Consider the following 17,221-nt stretch of genomic DNA (forward strand, 5'->3'; position numbering starts at 1 on the left):
ATGTGGTATTTATTTAACGATGCACTGGTAAAGAATGATGAGGGAAAGAGTGATGGAAAAAACTTTATGACACATCAGGATCACAAAGAGTGGATTACAGAGACAGCCATGCTAACGAGACCCTTGCTCCCCCACATAACAAAGGGTTTGAGTGAGGCGGCCGGTTTCAGTGAAATGTGAACACAATCTGGCTTTGTTGTTAGAACATATGAGAGTGGTCTGAATTTCTCACGGTATATTCAATTGGAGGGAGTTCAAATGTAATGAATAGTCCTGAATAGAAGTGAATAATCCCCTTTTCTGCATTTTGTACATAGTTGTCACCACATGAGCATTTTACAGCAAAATATCTTTAATAACTTTTTAACAATTATAGCATGTATGGAATGTGATGAGGCTTCGTGTTATTCAAATATGTGGAATTGTTTTAATCCCTTTCATTATTAGTGTGTTTGCTAAGTAAACTTCTTTACTGTTGCTTATAGTTCAGGTTAAGGATTCCAACAAATCCCTAAACTTCCTCGCATAACTAATCACTAAATGCTGGGTTAATAATCATCATTGCTGGGATATTTGGGAACCCAGTGTTGGGTAACTACTGTCACAGAATGAGTCAGGAATGAGGACCCAATTCCAGGAATGAGGAAAAAAATAAAGATTTTATTAAATAAAAGAACACAAACAGGGGAAAACAAACTCTCAAAGAGGAGAAAAACTGATAAAACTGAAAAGCAAAAAACAATAACTCTTGAAGAACAACAAACTGAAAGACAAGATTACAAACCAGACTGGGAGACAGAGCAAACGAACACCAAATGAACAACATGAGAAACAAAACGATCCGACAAACACAAGAGGAAAAGGAGCACAATATATACAGGTAGGGCACATGAGGAACAGGTGAAGACAATTAACATAACAAGGACTAAATGAGGGAGAGTGATGAGGGTACCGAGGAGGCAGGGTCAGTGAAGCACATGTCAGACAAACATAAAGCCATGTGCTAACATATGAGACTAAAACAGATGAGTGCACATGGTGTTAAAGGACCAAACACAGCCATATGCACTCACACAATACACAAGACTGACAGAAGAGCGCATGGCAAGAGGACCGAACCCGAAGCCATGCACACACAAAAGACGGGACATGGAGCATGAGTGTCCGGATCCCGACCCAGAACAGAAACCGAACTAGACTGAGACAGGACCCAGACACCATGCTCCAAACATGAAAACACAAACACAGAACATGAGTGTCAGGATACTGTCACCAATAAAAACATGACTGACAAAGTGACAGGATCCTGACACTATCACTTGACAGATGGGGTCAGTGGCGACTTCTGGGCAGAGGTCAGTGGCAGCACAGGACATGTCAGACCGGGTTGGGACCCCGAAGGGTTGGAAAGACTTGGCAAGGGCTCCAGAGGGCTGGACAGACTGTTTGATGGCAGCCTCAGGGAGTTGGACTGATTGGACTTGGGCGACTGCTGGACAGGGGTCTGACTGGATGTGGGTGGCAGCTTGAACAGTGATCAGACTGGGCAGCAGCTGAATGTGGGGGCCCCTCTCCTCTTCCTCTGGGTGGAAAGAGGAGCGGGCTCCTCCGCCTCCTGGCAGTCCGCAGTGAAATGAGCAAGCTGGTCTTTGGTGGCTGCAGGAGGCTGGGCAGACTGAAAGGTAACCGCTGGTGACTGGAATGGATCGTCGACGGTCACAAGGGACTGGACAGATTGTCGACAGTCCCGGTGAACCGGACAGGCTCGTCAACGGCCTCAGGGAACTGGACAGCTGCCGTTTTCGGGAGTGCTGGCATTTACACTGCCAACTTCTTATGAATGTACTGTTTTTGTTTATGTCGCTGCTGCTTGACGGAATGGACTATATAATCGGATGTAGACAATGGAATAACCGGATTGCTTTGAAACCGAGCGAATTCTCCAAACCCACATGCACCGAGACTTAGCGCATGCTTGCACGAAAATACAAAAACTTAATGGCCATGCCCATTGACATTGCGCTTATGACTTAAGGCACTGTGCTGCGCTTAATGCTAATGCTCTTAAAATTGGGCCCATGGTGTCTAAAAAATGTGGCAGAGCTGCTAAAAAACAGAAAGATGTGATACAACAAAGACATCCATTCAACATGTTTAGGCCTACTTAAAAAAACAATTGAAAGAAGCGCAGACCCATGCAAAAAAACATTTAGTGCGAACAGCCCCTAACTCCTCTTTTTGTGTACATAGTTTTTCATTAATTAAAAATCTGAACCTGACCTGAACTGAAAGTTATACTTCAAAAATGGCCTGAGACCTGACAGTTTGTTGTGTCACATTGGGCTTGGGTTGTGTAGCAGACCTGGACAACTAGCTGACTAGCTGACCAGTGTGATCCATCCCCACTAGCATCCACCTGGAATGTCATAGCAAAATCAAAACAACATTCTAAAAACTACTCAGTACATTTAAGCATCTACATAACTACATCCTAGCAACCATCCACAACAATTAAGCATCTTGGCACCGAGTCAAGTAATTTTATTTGTATAGTGCTTTCACAACACACATTGTTTCAAAGCAGCTTTACAGAAAATTATGCTATAACAGAAAATGAATCTGTAATGTCTTGGAGTCATCATTGTGCGGTTTGATGAAAACTTGATTGTGGATCATGCCTTAATATACTGTGTGTGTGTGTGTGTGTGTGTGTGTGTGTGTATACTGGTGCATCTCAATAAATTAGAATGTCGTGGAAAAGTTCCATTTATTTCAGTAATTCAACTCAAATTGTGAAACTCGTGTATTAAATAAATTCAATGCACACAGACTGAAGTAGTTTAAGTCTTTGGTTCTTTTAATTGTGATGATTTTGGCTCACATTTAACAAAAACCCACCAATTCACTATCTCAAAAAATTAGAATACATCATAAGACCAATAAAAAAAAAACATTTTTAGTGAATTGTTGGCCTTCTGGAAAGTATGTTCATTTACTGTATATGTACTCAATACTTGGTAGGGGCTCCTTTTGCTTTAATTACTGCCTCAATTCAGCGTGGCATGGAGGTGATCAGTTTGTGGCACTGCTGAGGTGGTATGGAAGCCCAGGTTTCTTTGACAGTGGCCTTCAGCTCATCTGCATTTTTTGGTCTCTTGTTTCTCATTTTCCTCTTGACAATACCCCATAGATTCTCTATGGGGTTCAGGTCTGGTGAGTTTGCTGGCCAGTCAAGCACACCAACACCATGGTCATTTAACCAACTTTTGGTGCTTTTGGCAGTGTGGGCAAGTGCCAAATCCTGCTGGAAAATGAAATCAGCATCTTTAAAAAGCTGGTCAGCAGAAGGAAGCCTGAAGTGCTCCAAAATTTTTGGTAAACGGGTGCAGTGACTTTGGTTTTCAAAAAACACAATGGACCAACAGCAGCAGATGACATTGCACCCCAAATCATCACAGACTTGGGCTATGAGCTTCTCCACCCTTCCTCCAGACTCTAGGACCTTGGTTTCCAAATGAAATACAAAACTTGCTCTCATCTGAAAAGAGGACTTTGGAACACTGGGCAACAGTCCAGTTCTTCTTCTCCTTAGCCCAGGTAAGACGCCTCTGACGTTGTCTGTGGTTCAGGAGTGGCTTAACAAGAGGAATACGACAACTGTAGCCAAATTCCTTGTCTGTGTGTGGTGGCTCTTGATGCCTTGACCCCAGCCTCAGTCCATTCCTTGTGAAGTTCACCCAAATTCTTGAATCGATTTTGCTTGACAATCATAAGGCTGCGGTTCTCTCGGTTGGTTGTGCATCTTTTTCTTCCACACTTTTTCCTTCCACTCAACTTTCTGTTAACATGCTTGGATACAGCCAGCTTCTTTGGCAATGAATGTTTGTGGCTTACCCTCCTTGTGAAGGGTGTCAATGATTGTCTTCTGGACAACTGTCAGATCAGCAGTCTTCCCCATGATTGTGTAGCCTAGTGAACCAAACTGAGAGACCATTTTGAAGGCTCATGAAACCTTTGCAGGTGTTTTGAGTTGATTAGCTGATTGGCATGTCACCATATTCTAATTTTTTGAGATAGTGAATTGGTGGGTTTTTGTTAAATGTGAGTCAAAATCATCACAATTAAAAGAACCAAAGACTTAAACTACTTCAGTCTGTGTGCACTGAATTTATTTAATACACGAGTTTCACAATTTGAGTTGAATTACTGAAATAAATGAACTTTTCCATGACATTCTAATTTATTGAGATGCACCTGTATATATATATATATATATATATATATATATATATATATATATATATATATATATATATATATATGTATGAAGGTAGGTAGGTAGGTAGGTAGCTAGATAGATAGATAGATAGATAGATAGATAGATAGATAGATTCTTCCTAAATTCAAAGTTACTGTTTCCTTGTGATCTATGTTCCTGTTTTTGCACTTTAGACCAGTCTACGTAGGAATAGACTCATCTTTATGTTATAAAGGAGCTAATTGGAGACCCAAAAGAGTAACTTAAAGTTCACATGCCCTTATTAATTACCTGATGTCCCAGAGTTGATACCTCTGAGCATGTGACATCAAAGAGCTCCACTTAGGAGCCATCCGTGCCTCTGGAGCAGTGTTTAGGAATGTAGCTTGTCAAACAGTTTCATTTAAGCATCCAAATGAACGTATTCACTAAATTGAATCGGACTTCCCAATGCTTCATGTGAGAGAGAGAGTGGACATTTGAGACAAGCACGTTTGATGATTGCTTAATCTCACTCGGTTACAGAACTTTGTGCTGTGGCCTACTATACCAGGGAATTCCTTCTATGACCGAGTTATCGTTTAGTGTTTTCATTTTGGGACCTCTTGAGTGGAGCTTTAGAGCATTTCTCTCTTAAAGATATCAGTTCCCAAATTAATAGCCTTGCATAACACAGTGACTGGGGCTTTAGTAAAATCCTTCTTGCCCTGGGAAATGTTTTGTGTCAACATTGTGATTGACACTGTACAAACACAGAGTGTTTGGCTGTTTGGGCTGACAGGTTCTCAAACAAAGTTTCTGATGACAGAAGCCCACAGCCGCCACTTTTCTGCAGAGTTTTAGACAGTCTCTCGTACAAAATTATGTCCTATGTCCAAATTGAGGCACTTAAATGGAACACTGCTGGTGCATTTTATGCGTATTTGGCCTCAAGCCTGCCATGAATAAAGCCTTACACTGCAGTGGTTTTCCCACTGCATAAATGAGGCTTCCTCAAAGTTTAAGTGTGGTGTGACAGAGCAGGGCCACAACTTCATCAGTGCTACAATGTCCTCATTTTTGTAAACAATCCCTGAACACCATCTCAAAAATGAACTTTTCCATTAAGGGGCAATATTTGCCCTCTGGTTTTGATTATCAGGGCAATTCAAACTGCCGGTTTTAAACACCCCCCCCCCCCCCGGTTGTGGTCCTGAATCTGATTGGACGAGAGACGTTCCATGAGTACTGATAGTCTCACACTATCAGCACTCGGACGCTTTACTGTGAACACCGTTCTAAACTAAAGTGTAAGAGCAGTGCAGATGTGTTAAGAGCCATCTGTCTCTTTACATTAAATGTTGTGACATTACATATTTTAGCCAGCAGGTGGAGGCAAAAGACCATTTTTGTGTGTAATATGAGCCAGTTGGTGACGTGAAGTGAGTCAGTGTCACTCAGTGTTTATATTCAACAGGACTCCGTGATCACTTGTATTACTACTACACTACTAAAGCTAGGAAATAGCTTTAAATGGCTTTAAACTAACAACTTCAGCATTAAGGCTCATCCCAGCTGAGAGACACAACAGACTGATTAATTACACAAACTCAAGGCGCTTGCCTCTAACCATAGTTTCCACATTGGAGAGGACAAAATGGTGGAGGATATTGCGGTTTCTATATTGAAAGACTCTTGTGCACCGGCTACCTTGAAATAGAGAGGAATACCCCCACTTGGACGGATATTTTTCCACTGAGAAAATAGGATGCATTTCACCAAAATGACATTATCTTCAGAAAGCTGACTAACAGACTACAGCATCATCAGCAGGTGATCGCACATGCTCCATCTCTCTCTCATTCTCTCTCTCTCTCTCTCACACACACACACACACACAAACAAACACACACACACATCCTTGTTTCTCAAATAACATGTTAGAAACAGCCCAAGCTGTGATACTAGTAGTTCCGAAGTGATGTTTTTGAAAGGCTTGGATGCATCATTTGGTTTGAACCAGCAACTGCAGATTCTGATCCATCATGTAAGAAAGTAGTTCCATAGGGGGCCTGGGTAGCTCAGTGGTAAAATATGCTGGCTACCAGCCCTGGAGTTCGCTAGTTTGCTAGTTCAAATCCCAGGGCGTGCTGAGTGACTCCAGCCAGGTCTCCTAAGCAACCAAATTGGCCTAGTTGCTAGGGAGGGTAGAGTCACATGGGGTAACCTTCTCGTGGTTGCTATAATGTGGTTCATTCTCAGTGGGGCGCATGGTGAGTTGAGCATAGTTGCCACAGTGGATGGTGTGAAGCCTCCACACATGCTATGTCTCCATGGCAACACACAGGTTGATGGTCTCAGACACAGAGGCAACTAGGATTCATCCTCTGCCACCCAAACTGAGGCAAATCACTACATGACCACAAGGACTTAGAGCACATTGGGAATTGGGCATTCCAAATTGGAAAAAAGAAAAGAAAGTAGTTCCATGCACAAATGCATTTTTTGTGACCGTACTCAGTTTTTCCTAATTTATTCAGATTTACTTGTTCATTGAACTGTTGTATATAAGCAATATCACACTCGCAATCGTGCTATATGGCCCTAAATCAGCACTGCTATGATTACCTACGGCACTCAGCCTGCGGCCGAATCACAGCAGTGCAGATGTAGGGCCATATCGCACTCTTGCTTGTGTGATATTGCTTAAATACATATACACTGTGTGTGTGTGTGTGTGTATATATATATATATATATACACACACACTGGTGGCCAAAAGTTTGGAATAATGTACAGATTTTTTGGTACTTTAATTCACCAAAGAGGCATTCAACTGATCACAAAGAATAGTCAGGACATTACTGAGGTAAAAAACAAAACCATCACTATTTGAAAAGTCATTTTTGATCAAATCTAGACATGCCCCATTTCCAGCAGCCATCAAGGGACGACGTGAGTCTACAGGGCTTGGACAAGAGCTTAGGGCGTCCGCACCAGGTGACAGCGCTCTGCGGGCATAGGTGCACCGCGAGTGCCTTATCCACCAAGGGAATCGCTGTATAGCCCCTGGCTGCCCCGCCATCGAGGGTAGTGAGAGCGGGGGAACTGCGGAATCGGGGCCGGGCAGTAAAAGGTGCCTCCCATGATTTCGTCAGCTCCTCGTGCACTTCTGGGAAGAAAGGCAGTGGAGCGGGGCGTGGCTGCTTTGAGCAGCGCCACGAACCCAGGAACCAATCATCAAGCCGCGAGGGTTCAGGGGAGAGTGGAGGGTTCCACTCTAACCCGACGCTCGCGGCCACCCGGGAAAGCATGTCCGTCATTTCGGCATCAGCCTGTGACTGGGCAATCGTCCCCAAGGGGGGGAGCCCAGCTGAGGCTTCTGCGTCAGACTGGACAAGCCCGCTCTCCGATGCTGCGCTCGAGAGCTCGTCATCTTCGCAGGCTCCGAACAAGAAGACAGACTCGCCATGAGACGAGCCGGCGAACTCATCCGGAAGTCCGACTGGGGCAGACGAGCGTGCTGGGGAATGGGAGGTCCGCGGGGGGATACCCGGCGGAGGCTATTCCATTGGGGTCCCCAAATCGCCCCCAGTGCTAGCCACGCTGGCCTCATACCCATAGGTAGAAGGACCGATGCGGGGAGCCGCTGGGGTGGCTTGCTTTCTTACAAAAGCAAGCCACGACCGCAACGTTGCCATGGTCATGTTCACGCAATGAGAACATGAACCATCCACAAATGCTGCCACCGTGTGGGTCGCGCCCAGACACGAAAGACAACGATCATGACCATCCGAAGTTGAGAGATAACGACCGCAACCAGGAATAACACACAATCGGAAAGGCATCTTTAAAAAGACGCGTCTTTAAAAAGACGTTCCGTGTGTGCCGCTCTTTTAGAGAAATATACTCTTTTAGAGGTAAAAGCTCTCTCCGAAAATATACTCTCTTTGTTTTCTGCCGAAGCACTCAGAGGTGTCCTCTGCAGTGCACCAGTGCAGAGGAGGGAGAAGCTACTGAAATGCGCCATCAGATCCAGCAGAGGTGAATGAACAGTAGAATTCAGCTCAATGAGCATGACCGTTCGGCTCCAAAGATCTGAATGAGTGGTTGCATACCAGCTCCTTTTATACCCGTATGTCCGGGGGAGTGGCATGCAAATACCACTCGCCAATTTTCATTGACCTTTTATCAAAGACCAGAGGTGTCTCGGGCTCCCAAGAGTGACCCCTAGTGTCACTACATCGACACAATGTCGAGTGAGTGACAGATAGGGAACCTTATGCATTGTAATATATTGTCATCAGTCACTTTTATTTATAATTCATCAGACCCCTTTTCTTCAATGAGATTTCAGAACAAAACAAATGACTTGCCTCCTCCACTCGTTCAGTTAGTCAGCAGATCCTCATTCATGAACGAGATGCCTGATTTATTCATTTCATTTGGGAACGAGTGCACCAGTACATTTAGTTTGTTCATAAATGAGATGTCTCATCTCGTTCAGACTCAGATGAAAGATTGTTTCAGTGAATGGGTGTATTCTTTCAGTGGGTCACCCCAATGATATGCACCTTCACAGCCCCAACTTGAATGCTACTGGCTTGCGGTATAGTCAGTCTTTAAAAGCAGGACATTGCTTTTTCAGGTACCCCTACCCATATGGCCCATAATGACCCATTTTATAGTAAATAAAAAAAGTGATAGAATTCCTTGGCTGTGCTTGATCCCAGGCTACTATATTTTGATAAACTTGTTTAATGTTACTGTAATAGCTTTACAGTAGTCCTGGTTTGTCTATATTCCACAGGGTAAATATCTCGTGCAGTAATAACTACAGTAAATAAAGTGTACACTAAACTTGGAGCACTGGGCCTGTTAGGTCTTCTGTTACATTTAAACTGTGATGTTCATGATTGCTGTCCAATCACTGAGCACTTGTAAGCAGCTCCTTATAGCCAATCCTGATGCATGAGGCGGGACTTCTGGGAATACGAGTGGAAAAGCGAGCGAGTAGTCTAAAATTTTGAGTGCACGCAGAGTGGGCATGATGAGAGAGAGAGTGAGATCTTACACAAGCAAAAAATAATTTGGAGTCAAGAGATTTCAGAATTCTGTGCAAATGTGGGCATCAGCACAAATACAGATAAAATATATTTGAGGGCAAAATATATTTTCATTTAATCAAAATTATTTTGTGGTTGCGAGACATTCATGCTTGTGTAAAGTAGTTTCATGCACGCTCAAAATACCTTTTTGTGTGCTCAAAAAATGTCCTTGTGCTATTTAGGTATTATGGCACTAATAAATCACCATGCATTACGTTTTTTTTACCCAACATTACCGATAATAAGGGGGTTAACGAGATAAAGTGATTAGTATTCTTTTGGTCATTTGATCTCATCATGGTGGCCACCATAAAGGGGGACCACCCTTATGTATAATAAAGCAACTTTTGCTAGACCACTGATATGGCTGAAATCTTTATCTCATCATGTGAGTGCAGGGTTGGACAGAATACTTTCTTTAAGTATGAGCTGAATACTAAATACTCTCTCTTAAATGTATTCCTATAAATCACATAAAAAAGTAATGTGTTCAGCAAATTTCATGAACTTAGCACTATTGATTTCTTTAAATTAGATGTGGAGTTTTTTGTTTTTATTTATGGAAGTTCAGAAAGCAAACAAAAGGCAGTTTGTGGTGAACTACGATATCTCGTCCAATTTCCAACAAGTAAAATGTCCCCTAGCTGTCCCCTAGCTGTGACATTTTTGCTACCAAGCAGGGTTGTTTGTGAATGTTCAGAATGGCATTTTTCTATGTTTTTAACTACTTTTTGTATTCAAAATTGGATACGAAATGCAAATTAACCATATTTTCGAGATGATAATTGGATGCCACTTGCAGAAGTTAAACATGCATCATAGTGAGGTCCTGTAACAACAATGTAGTATATGAATGATTTTAGACAGGCTTGCTTCCATTTTTAGGCATATTTATTCTTTGTATTTTCTACTTCTCTTATTACTGACACTTTTATTTTTTGGGTGCTTTTATTTTTTTTATTCCTTTGATTTTAATTGTCAATTTTAGACTTAATTAAATGTATTTACACAGAAATTACAATAGTGGGAAACAATGTATCGTGCTCCAATTTATTATTTGTGTAAACATGTGGCTGGATTGATTCTGTTGCACAGCTGACAGCACGCTGATTAAGAAAACAACATTCCAGTGCGGTTGCGAGATATTCCATCCCAGAATCATTATACATGAATAAGACGTTGCATTTTCATTACCTAGTGTCCTATTTTCATTATCTACCATCAAACATTTAAGTGACTGTGGTCCATTTTTAAAACGCACAATGCTATAATTTTATTCAGCGATTGTGTTTTCAAATTAGCTCAATTTGGCAAGGACCCCTGGCAACACTGCTCACACGCTGCAGTTGCTCTGGAAAAGGGAGAGCGAAAGGACAAGTGTGCAGCGCGCATCTGCGCTGTTCATAAAAATGTTCATAAAAACAGTCAAGTTCCTCACTTGATTGACAATTTCTTTCTTTCTGCCTCATTTTGTGGTCATTATGATTGAAGTATTCTAAAAGTAGTTGAACAAAATTTTATAAAGTAACTGTATTTTGAATACAGGTGCTTAAAAACATAACGGGCTGAATACAGTTACTTCATTTTTGTATTCTGATTACATAACACCATTGCATTTATTCAGTTACAGCCCAACCCTGTGTTAGTGTACATCATTTAAATGTATTTGTCAAAAAATACAATTAATTTATTTTTGTGTAAAACTTTATACAGAGGAAAGAGTTACTTATTGCACCTTTAAGATGTACAAAAAAGTTACAAGCCAATCTTAAAGGGATAGTTAACCCAAAAATTAAAATTCTCTTTTCATTTACTCACCCTCATGCCATCCCAGATGTGTATTACTTACTTTCTTCTGCTGAACACAAAGATTTTTAGAATAATATCTCAGTTCTGTAGGTCCATACAATGCAAGTGAATGGTGGCCAAAACTTTAAAGGTCATCTACAGAGCTGAGATATTCTTAAAAAAATCTTTGTTGTGTTCAGCAGAAGAAAGCAAGTCATACACATCTGGGATGGCATGAGGGTGAGTTAATGATGAGAGAATTTTCATTTTGGGGTGAACTATCCCTTTAATTATGCTTCCTTGCAAACCTGACTTGTTGGCATGCAAAGGGCTTGAACAAGTGCAGGGTTTTAGGGCTGGGCCAGTGTTTTTGTATATATATATATATATATATATATATATATATATATATATATATATTATTATTTTTATTTTTATTTTTTTTTATTAAAAAGTAGTAAGGTAAAGGAATAAGAGTGCTGGTGAGAGCAAGTGAATGAGACAGTTCGGGAGGAGCATGTTCATTTAATCCAACCTATCACATCAGCAGAGTAAGCGTATATAAACAGCTGCTTACATCCATGCTGCGATGACTCCTCCAGCATTTGGCTCCGCCTACTTACCCACGACAGATCCATGTGACTGTTTTGGCTGACACACTACTCTGTGCAAAGCATTTGCCCTCATCAGATAAGCTCTTCCATCACAATCATTACATTATTCACCAAGCTGCCGCAGCAGCCACTATTCATATTTCGTGGCAATGCTGGCTGCCAATTTAACCATTGTTTTTGCACTGTCTTTCATTTATTCTCATCTTTCCTCACCGAAGCAGACCTGGTGTTGAGGCTGCCTCCGAACAGGCCACTACTTTGCTGTAAACCTTTCGTACAGCCCCTTATGTCCCTATAGCTTGAGGCTGCCTCCGCGAATGGGCACTGCTCCAGCTTCATGCCACTTGAGCTCTATTACTACTTTAGTTTAACACGAGGGAATCAAAAGATTAACAATTTAATTCAAACATTATTCCAACACACTCCAGCGTTTCAATCCGGTTCTCCTGCACAGGTGATTCCTGTCAGCCTGATTACCTCAACCTGCAGCTCGTTTAGGGTTTGTTCCATTCAGTGATCGTTCCATGCCCTATTCTCTTTGAAGACTTTACCATCAACCATGAAATATTTGGAGGGCTAAGAAGTGGGGGCTCAAAAAATTTGTAACGAAATTTTAAGCCTTTATTATCAGAAATTCCATTTGCTGTTATCTTCCAACATGACTATCATGATTGTTCTCCCTTCAAAGTGCCCTTTGTAGTGCGATTTATTCCATTTTGGAACACAAAGGCAATCATGCAACAAGCAAACTTTCTTTCAAACGACCGCTACTCTAATTACGAACATCTTTCCAAATCAGTGCAGACATTTTAGCGCTGCTGCTTCAGCATCCACTCTGACCATGCTACAGCTCACTATGGCTATATACAGCTTCTGTCTGAACAGACCCAAGCGGCGGGTCGTGCTTCACGTCAAAACTCATTCATGAATCATTCCGCAAACATGTCTCGCCTCCTCACAGCATTCAAGCTCGCCATGCAGCTTCGATAACTATGAAGCAAGTGCTTCTACAAACTTCTATTCATCTCTAGACTATAACATGACATTCTCTCCTCCCGCCCAACGTTTCACGCTGGTCAAATCAATCCATCATTTTAATTTTACAGATAAGTCTTCTCTACTTTTGCCTGAATCATTGAATTACAAACTCTTAACAAGCTTGACCATAGAACCTAATTGCTGCATGACTTTAAAATGTTTCAGCAATCTGTCATAATCTTGCACTCCACTCAGGCTTAAAGTAATGGGTTAAAATTGGCACTGGATGATTCGGCTTCGCATTTTGCTTCATCCTCACAATATTTTCATTTTTCTGTAGAATTTATTACAGGTTATCAATATAAATAAGTCGTATTTATTCACCACACTACTGCAAATGGCGCCCATAAAGTCTATCTATTAAATCCAATTCTCAGACACAAACTCCAAATGATTTTGTTTCGTATGAGATGAGTCACCCCATTTCAAAAATACAGAGTTAATTGAATTACTTGCATTACATTGGAGAACAATCTACAAAGCTCCAAACCATATGCATAAATTAAATAAATATCAGACTATAGTATTCATCTTGGTTTCAGGTGCCTTCTAATTTAATGACAAATCACAACTTGAAATGACGTTGTACGTATGCACATGCAAGCATTTATCCTGACATTGCTTCACATATGTTCCAGATATTTCATCTAGGCAAACAATGAAGTTTAAGGTAGCCACAGATGCTACGTTTAATCATGTCTCCCTCAAAAAGCGTTTGTACAAGCGTGTTTGCAGATGTCTTGCAACACCTAAAAAAAAAAAACTCATTCGAAATATCTTCCTAGAAGTGGTTTCACAGGGGATCCCCATTTACGATCCTGGCACAGCTATTCGTCTGTTTCCCCAGTCGCCAGTTTAATGCTAGGCATTTCTGCAAATGCATGTTTTACATATGACTGTTTACATTATCTGTAAATGTTATATTATACATAAACCTGTCCCTCTAGGAAGCAGCAAATAGTGGTAGCCCTGCTACCAATGTTTCCAACAATGGAAATACACCCACTATCAGAGTGCTCGGCTAGGTCGTTATCTCAGCACAACACAGATGTCTGCCCAACCCTGTGCCCCAGCTAGCCGCAACGTTAGATGCAGACCAATGCGATCTATGTCTGGCTGCTTCAGGTTCCTTCAGCCACATTCACTAATTGCTCTATTACCAGCCCACTGCAGCCTCAGCATTTTATCATGCTTCCGCCGTAGCCCCTTTTGTCTATGCCTCACTGCAGTTTTAACAAGCCCCGACTTTGCAATTGCAAGTCCCTTTCTCCTCTAACACATACATACCACCCCGGTACCTCACCGCAAATCCTCTCCTCGGGCAGTGCGCTCAAGCTTGTCGACACAGCAACCGCGGTGCCCCTGCTATTGACACAATACATCTGCACATCTTTCAGGCCATGCGACTAAGCATCCATGGCTCCGTAACCATGACTTGTTTTTTTCTGTTTTTTCTACCGTTCATACCACTGTGAGGACTCCCGCGTTTGAATGCAGTGAGGGCCCCCGGTTGATCGCAGGATGGGCTAACCTGCATGAGCGGCAGCTGAGCACCACATGCGTGGGGCTAGCCTGTTCGCTGCCCCTCCCCTCAATGACTTGCACCTGGAGGTGGCATAAGGTTGAGTCCAGGACAGGGCGGGCCCGCCTAAGGCAGCAGGGGCCCACTCTCGCCACGGGTAGACCTGCCCGGGTGGTGGGATGTTTACCCCTCTTCCTCCAGAGGGGCTGGGGGGTGGCCTTCCAGCCACGGGCATTGCAGATTCCTCCAGCGCAACAGTAGCTCCCATGAGAGCTAATTTTACTGTGTCAGCAACCACCACTGTTTCTGCAGTGTTTCCGTCTATTTTCACTCTACTCATTCTCTTTCTATCCTGTAGCTCTCAGTTTCCTATCCCCAAAGCAGACCCTATCGTGAGGCTGCCTCCACAAGCGGCAACACAGATGAGATCTCTTTAATATCCCAATTTTCTCTCCTAGACAGCAATGAGACTGAATGGAGAGCAAATGAAGACTTGTTTGAGTCTCCAGCTTACCAGATTTTGCTCCTAAGAAAAAGACAAATTTTCTGTTCCAGTTTCAGAAGACATCTCAGTAAAAATCAAACTGTGCTCAGATTTGTCAAGATACCAAATTCAACAATCAAAATTAGGAGATTTCAATATGATCTCAAGTTTTTCTCAATTAATTCTTACAAGAACACATTATCTGAGCTATACTATTCATATAAATCCTTATACTTTACTGTATGTCAACAATTATCTCATGTTTCAATTTTTTTTATTTACCTTAAGGAATTTTAGGAGAAATATCTCAGAAGTCTCCTGAGCTATGAAAGGCACCTAACTTGAAATATCACACATTGCTCCCAGTAAGAGAATGAAAAAAAGTGGGATAATTAGGCCTACGAGATTATCAGTTATTGTATGCCTCCACCCTGTGGCTGAATAAATCACCACAAAGTCTCCCACTGACAGCTATTCTTTAGAGCCTTATTGATAGCTAAGAAAATTCTCATATAGGCTGTGAAAGTGATTTAAAACATAGAACAACAATTTAAGTGTTTAAACAACAATTTGTAAAACTGTGCTTTCTGAAGAGCAAGGATTTATTAACAGCCTTTGTGTCATTGAAGGCATATTATTAATAATAATAATAACAGAATAATTTGAACTCCCCTTGGTACCATTATGTCTTTATGGTGTGTGTGGGGGGGGTACTTGCTTGGAATCCATGCCCCTGCATGGTTGTATTTTCTCCAAGTGATAGAACAGTGTGGGAAAGGCTATGGAAAATCCCTATCACCGAACACAGGAAGTCACATGTGTACATGAATTGTGTAACATCAGATGCACTCTAAGCAAAGTTTGCCCTCTAGTGGATTAACCGTTCAATCACAGTAGACCTCTGTCTGTGCAATGCAATGGTCTGTTCTACACAAACTATTGCTTTCTCTCGCAGTAGTTTTGGGTTCCCTCACTAGCTTTACCCATTTCTTATGGAAATTAACCGTGGTTTTACTACATTAACAATAGGTTACCAATATAACTTTACTATAGTAAATATAGTGGCTACTATAGTAAAACCATAATCACAAAATGAAAACTTGCACCACAAATAACCATGGTGTTACTGTAGTAAAACCATAGTAACCATGTTATTTTGGCAGAATCATTATGATTTTTATTACCATAGTTTTGGTTTTCCTTTATTATTATTATGGTTTTACCATGAATATCAGATTTAAAATATGGATACTGTATTAAAGACAAATTAAATTTTTGTGGGTTTTACTACAAATACCACAGTTCAACTAAACCATGGTTACTTTTCATAAGAGATGGATAAAGCCATTGCGAGGGAACCCAATAATAATTGTGAGGGAATGCAAAAATATTGCAAGGGAACACTGACATTTAATGAGGGAATGCAAAACTGTTTCATAAAATAAATTCCCTCCCTGTCCTCCAAGGGGCTCCAAACTGTTCTGAAGCATCAGGTTTTTTTAAGTCGATTTTGAATGCAACTTTCGAATAATTATTTGTATATTTTATAATTAAGTATTTTACATAAACCTTTATTTTAGGTAAAAAATATATATTATACTTTTTTTTTTAATTATTATTATTATTATTTTATTTTATTTTTTAAACGCTGTGGCTGAAATTTGCACTTCTAAATTTGGTCAGTCCAATCGAGTTGCATTTTCATGTCGCTACAAACTCATATGACTTTTTCCCTCAGAATACAAGAGGAGTTAATATAAAAATATCAAAGCTAATCTTTTCCATAAAACATTGGAAAAGTTTTTCACTCACAATAAATTGTGAGGGATTTGAACCCTGATGGCCAATCAAAATCTGAGTTACTCTCGGTTCTTACATTAATGCAAAAAAATATTATGGCACCTAGTAATCCAGGACCACCACTGGTGCCCCCTCCAGAAAATAGGTACATGATGCCTCTGGGCCTGTTAGATGCCTATGCAATTTAAATGTGAGAAGTAATAATAATGTGCTTTTCATTTTTAGGGTATATTACCAGGACCTCGTTTACCAGCAAATGGTCGACCTGTAGATATAACTGGGCAGGTCCAACAGCAGAGGTCAGCTGTTCTTAATTCACAGAAAAATCCAGGCCAGGACCAGAATATTCAGAGACAACTGGGCCAGTCACAGCACAGCGTCACTGATATTGTAACAGCATTTTGAATATCCTTTATTATTATATTGATATAACATGTAACATGTATCATCAATGTATCATTGGTTTTAGAACTTTACACAGTAATGACATTCCATCCACAAATTCCATCAAGTTGAAAATGGAAAGAAACCACAAACTTTGACATGTCACATTTTAAAATGTTTCTTCTATAAATAAAAAGTCAAATATAGTTGCAAACGGCAATTATTGGGGTCCAATCACATGAGAAG

General features: G+C 41.1%; 1 protein-coding gene across 3 annotated transcripts in view; it reads left to right on the forward strand.

The window, feature by feature from the left end:
- The window catches only part of LOC127421987 (mastermind-like protein 2), a 147,713-nt gene that overhangs the window by 123,485 nt on the left and 7,007 nt on the right, over positions 1-17,221 (forward strand). For 2 of the 3 annotated variants that reach the window (XM_051665277.1, XM_051665279.1), the window contains exon 3: positions 16,817-16,981. The exons of the other annotated variant lie outside the window; for it this stretch is intronic. In XM_051665277.1, the coding sequence (XP_051521237.1) occupies positions 16,817-16,981 (165 nt within the window). The remainder of the gene's footprint in view (positions 1-16,816; positions 16,982-17,221) is intronic. 3 annotated transcript variants of the gene reach the window in all.

Source organism: Myxocyprinus asiaticus, chromosome 31, assembly GCF_019703515.2.
Source record: "Myxocyprinus asiaticus isolate MX2 ecotype Aquarium Trade chromosome 31, UBuf_Myxa_2, whole genome shotgun sequence".
In the NCBI taxonomy this organism is placed as follows: domain Eukaryota; kingdom Metazoa; phylum Chordata; class Actinopteri; order Cypriniformes; family Catostomidae; genus Myxocyprinus; species Myxocyprinus asiaticus.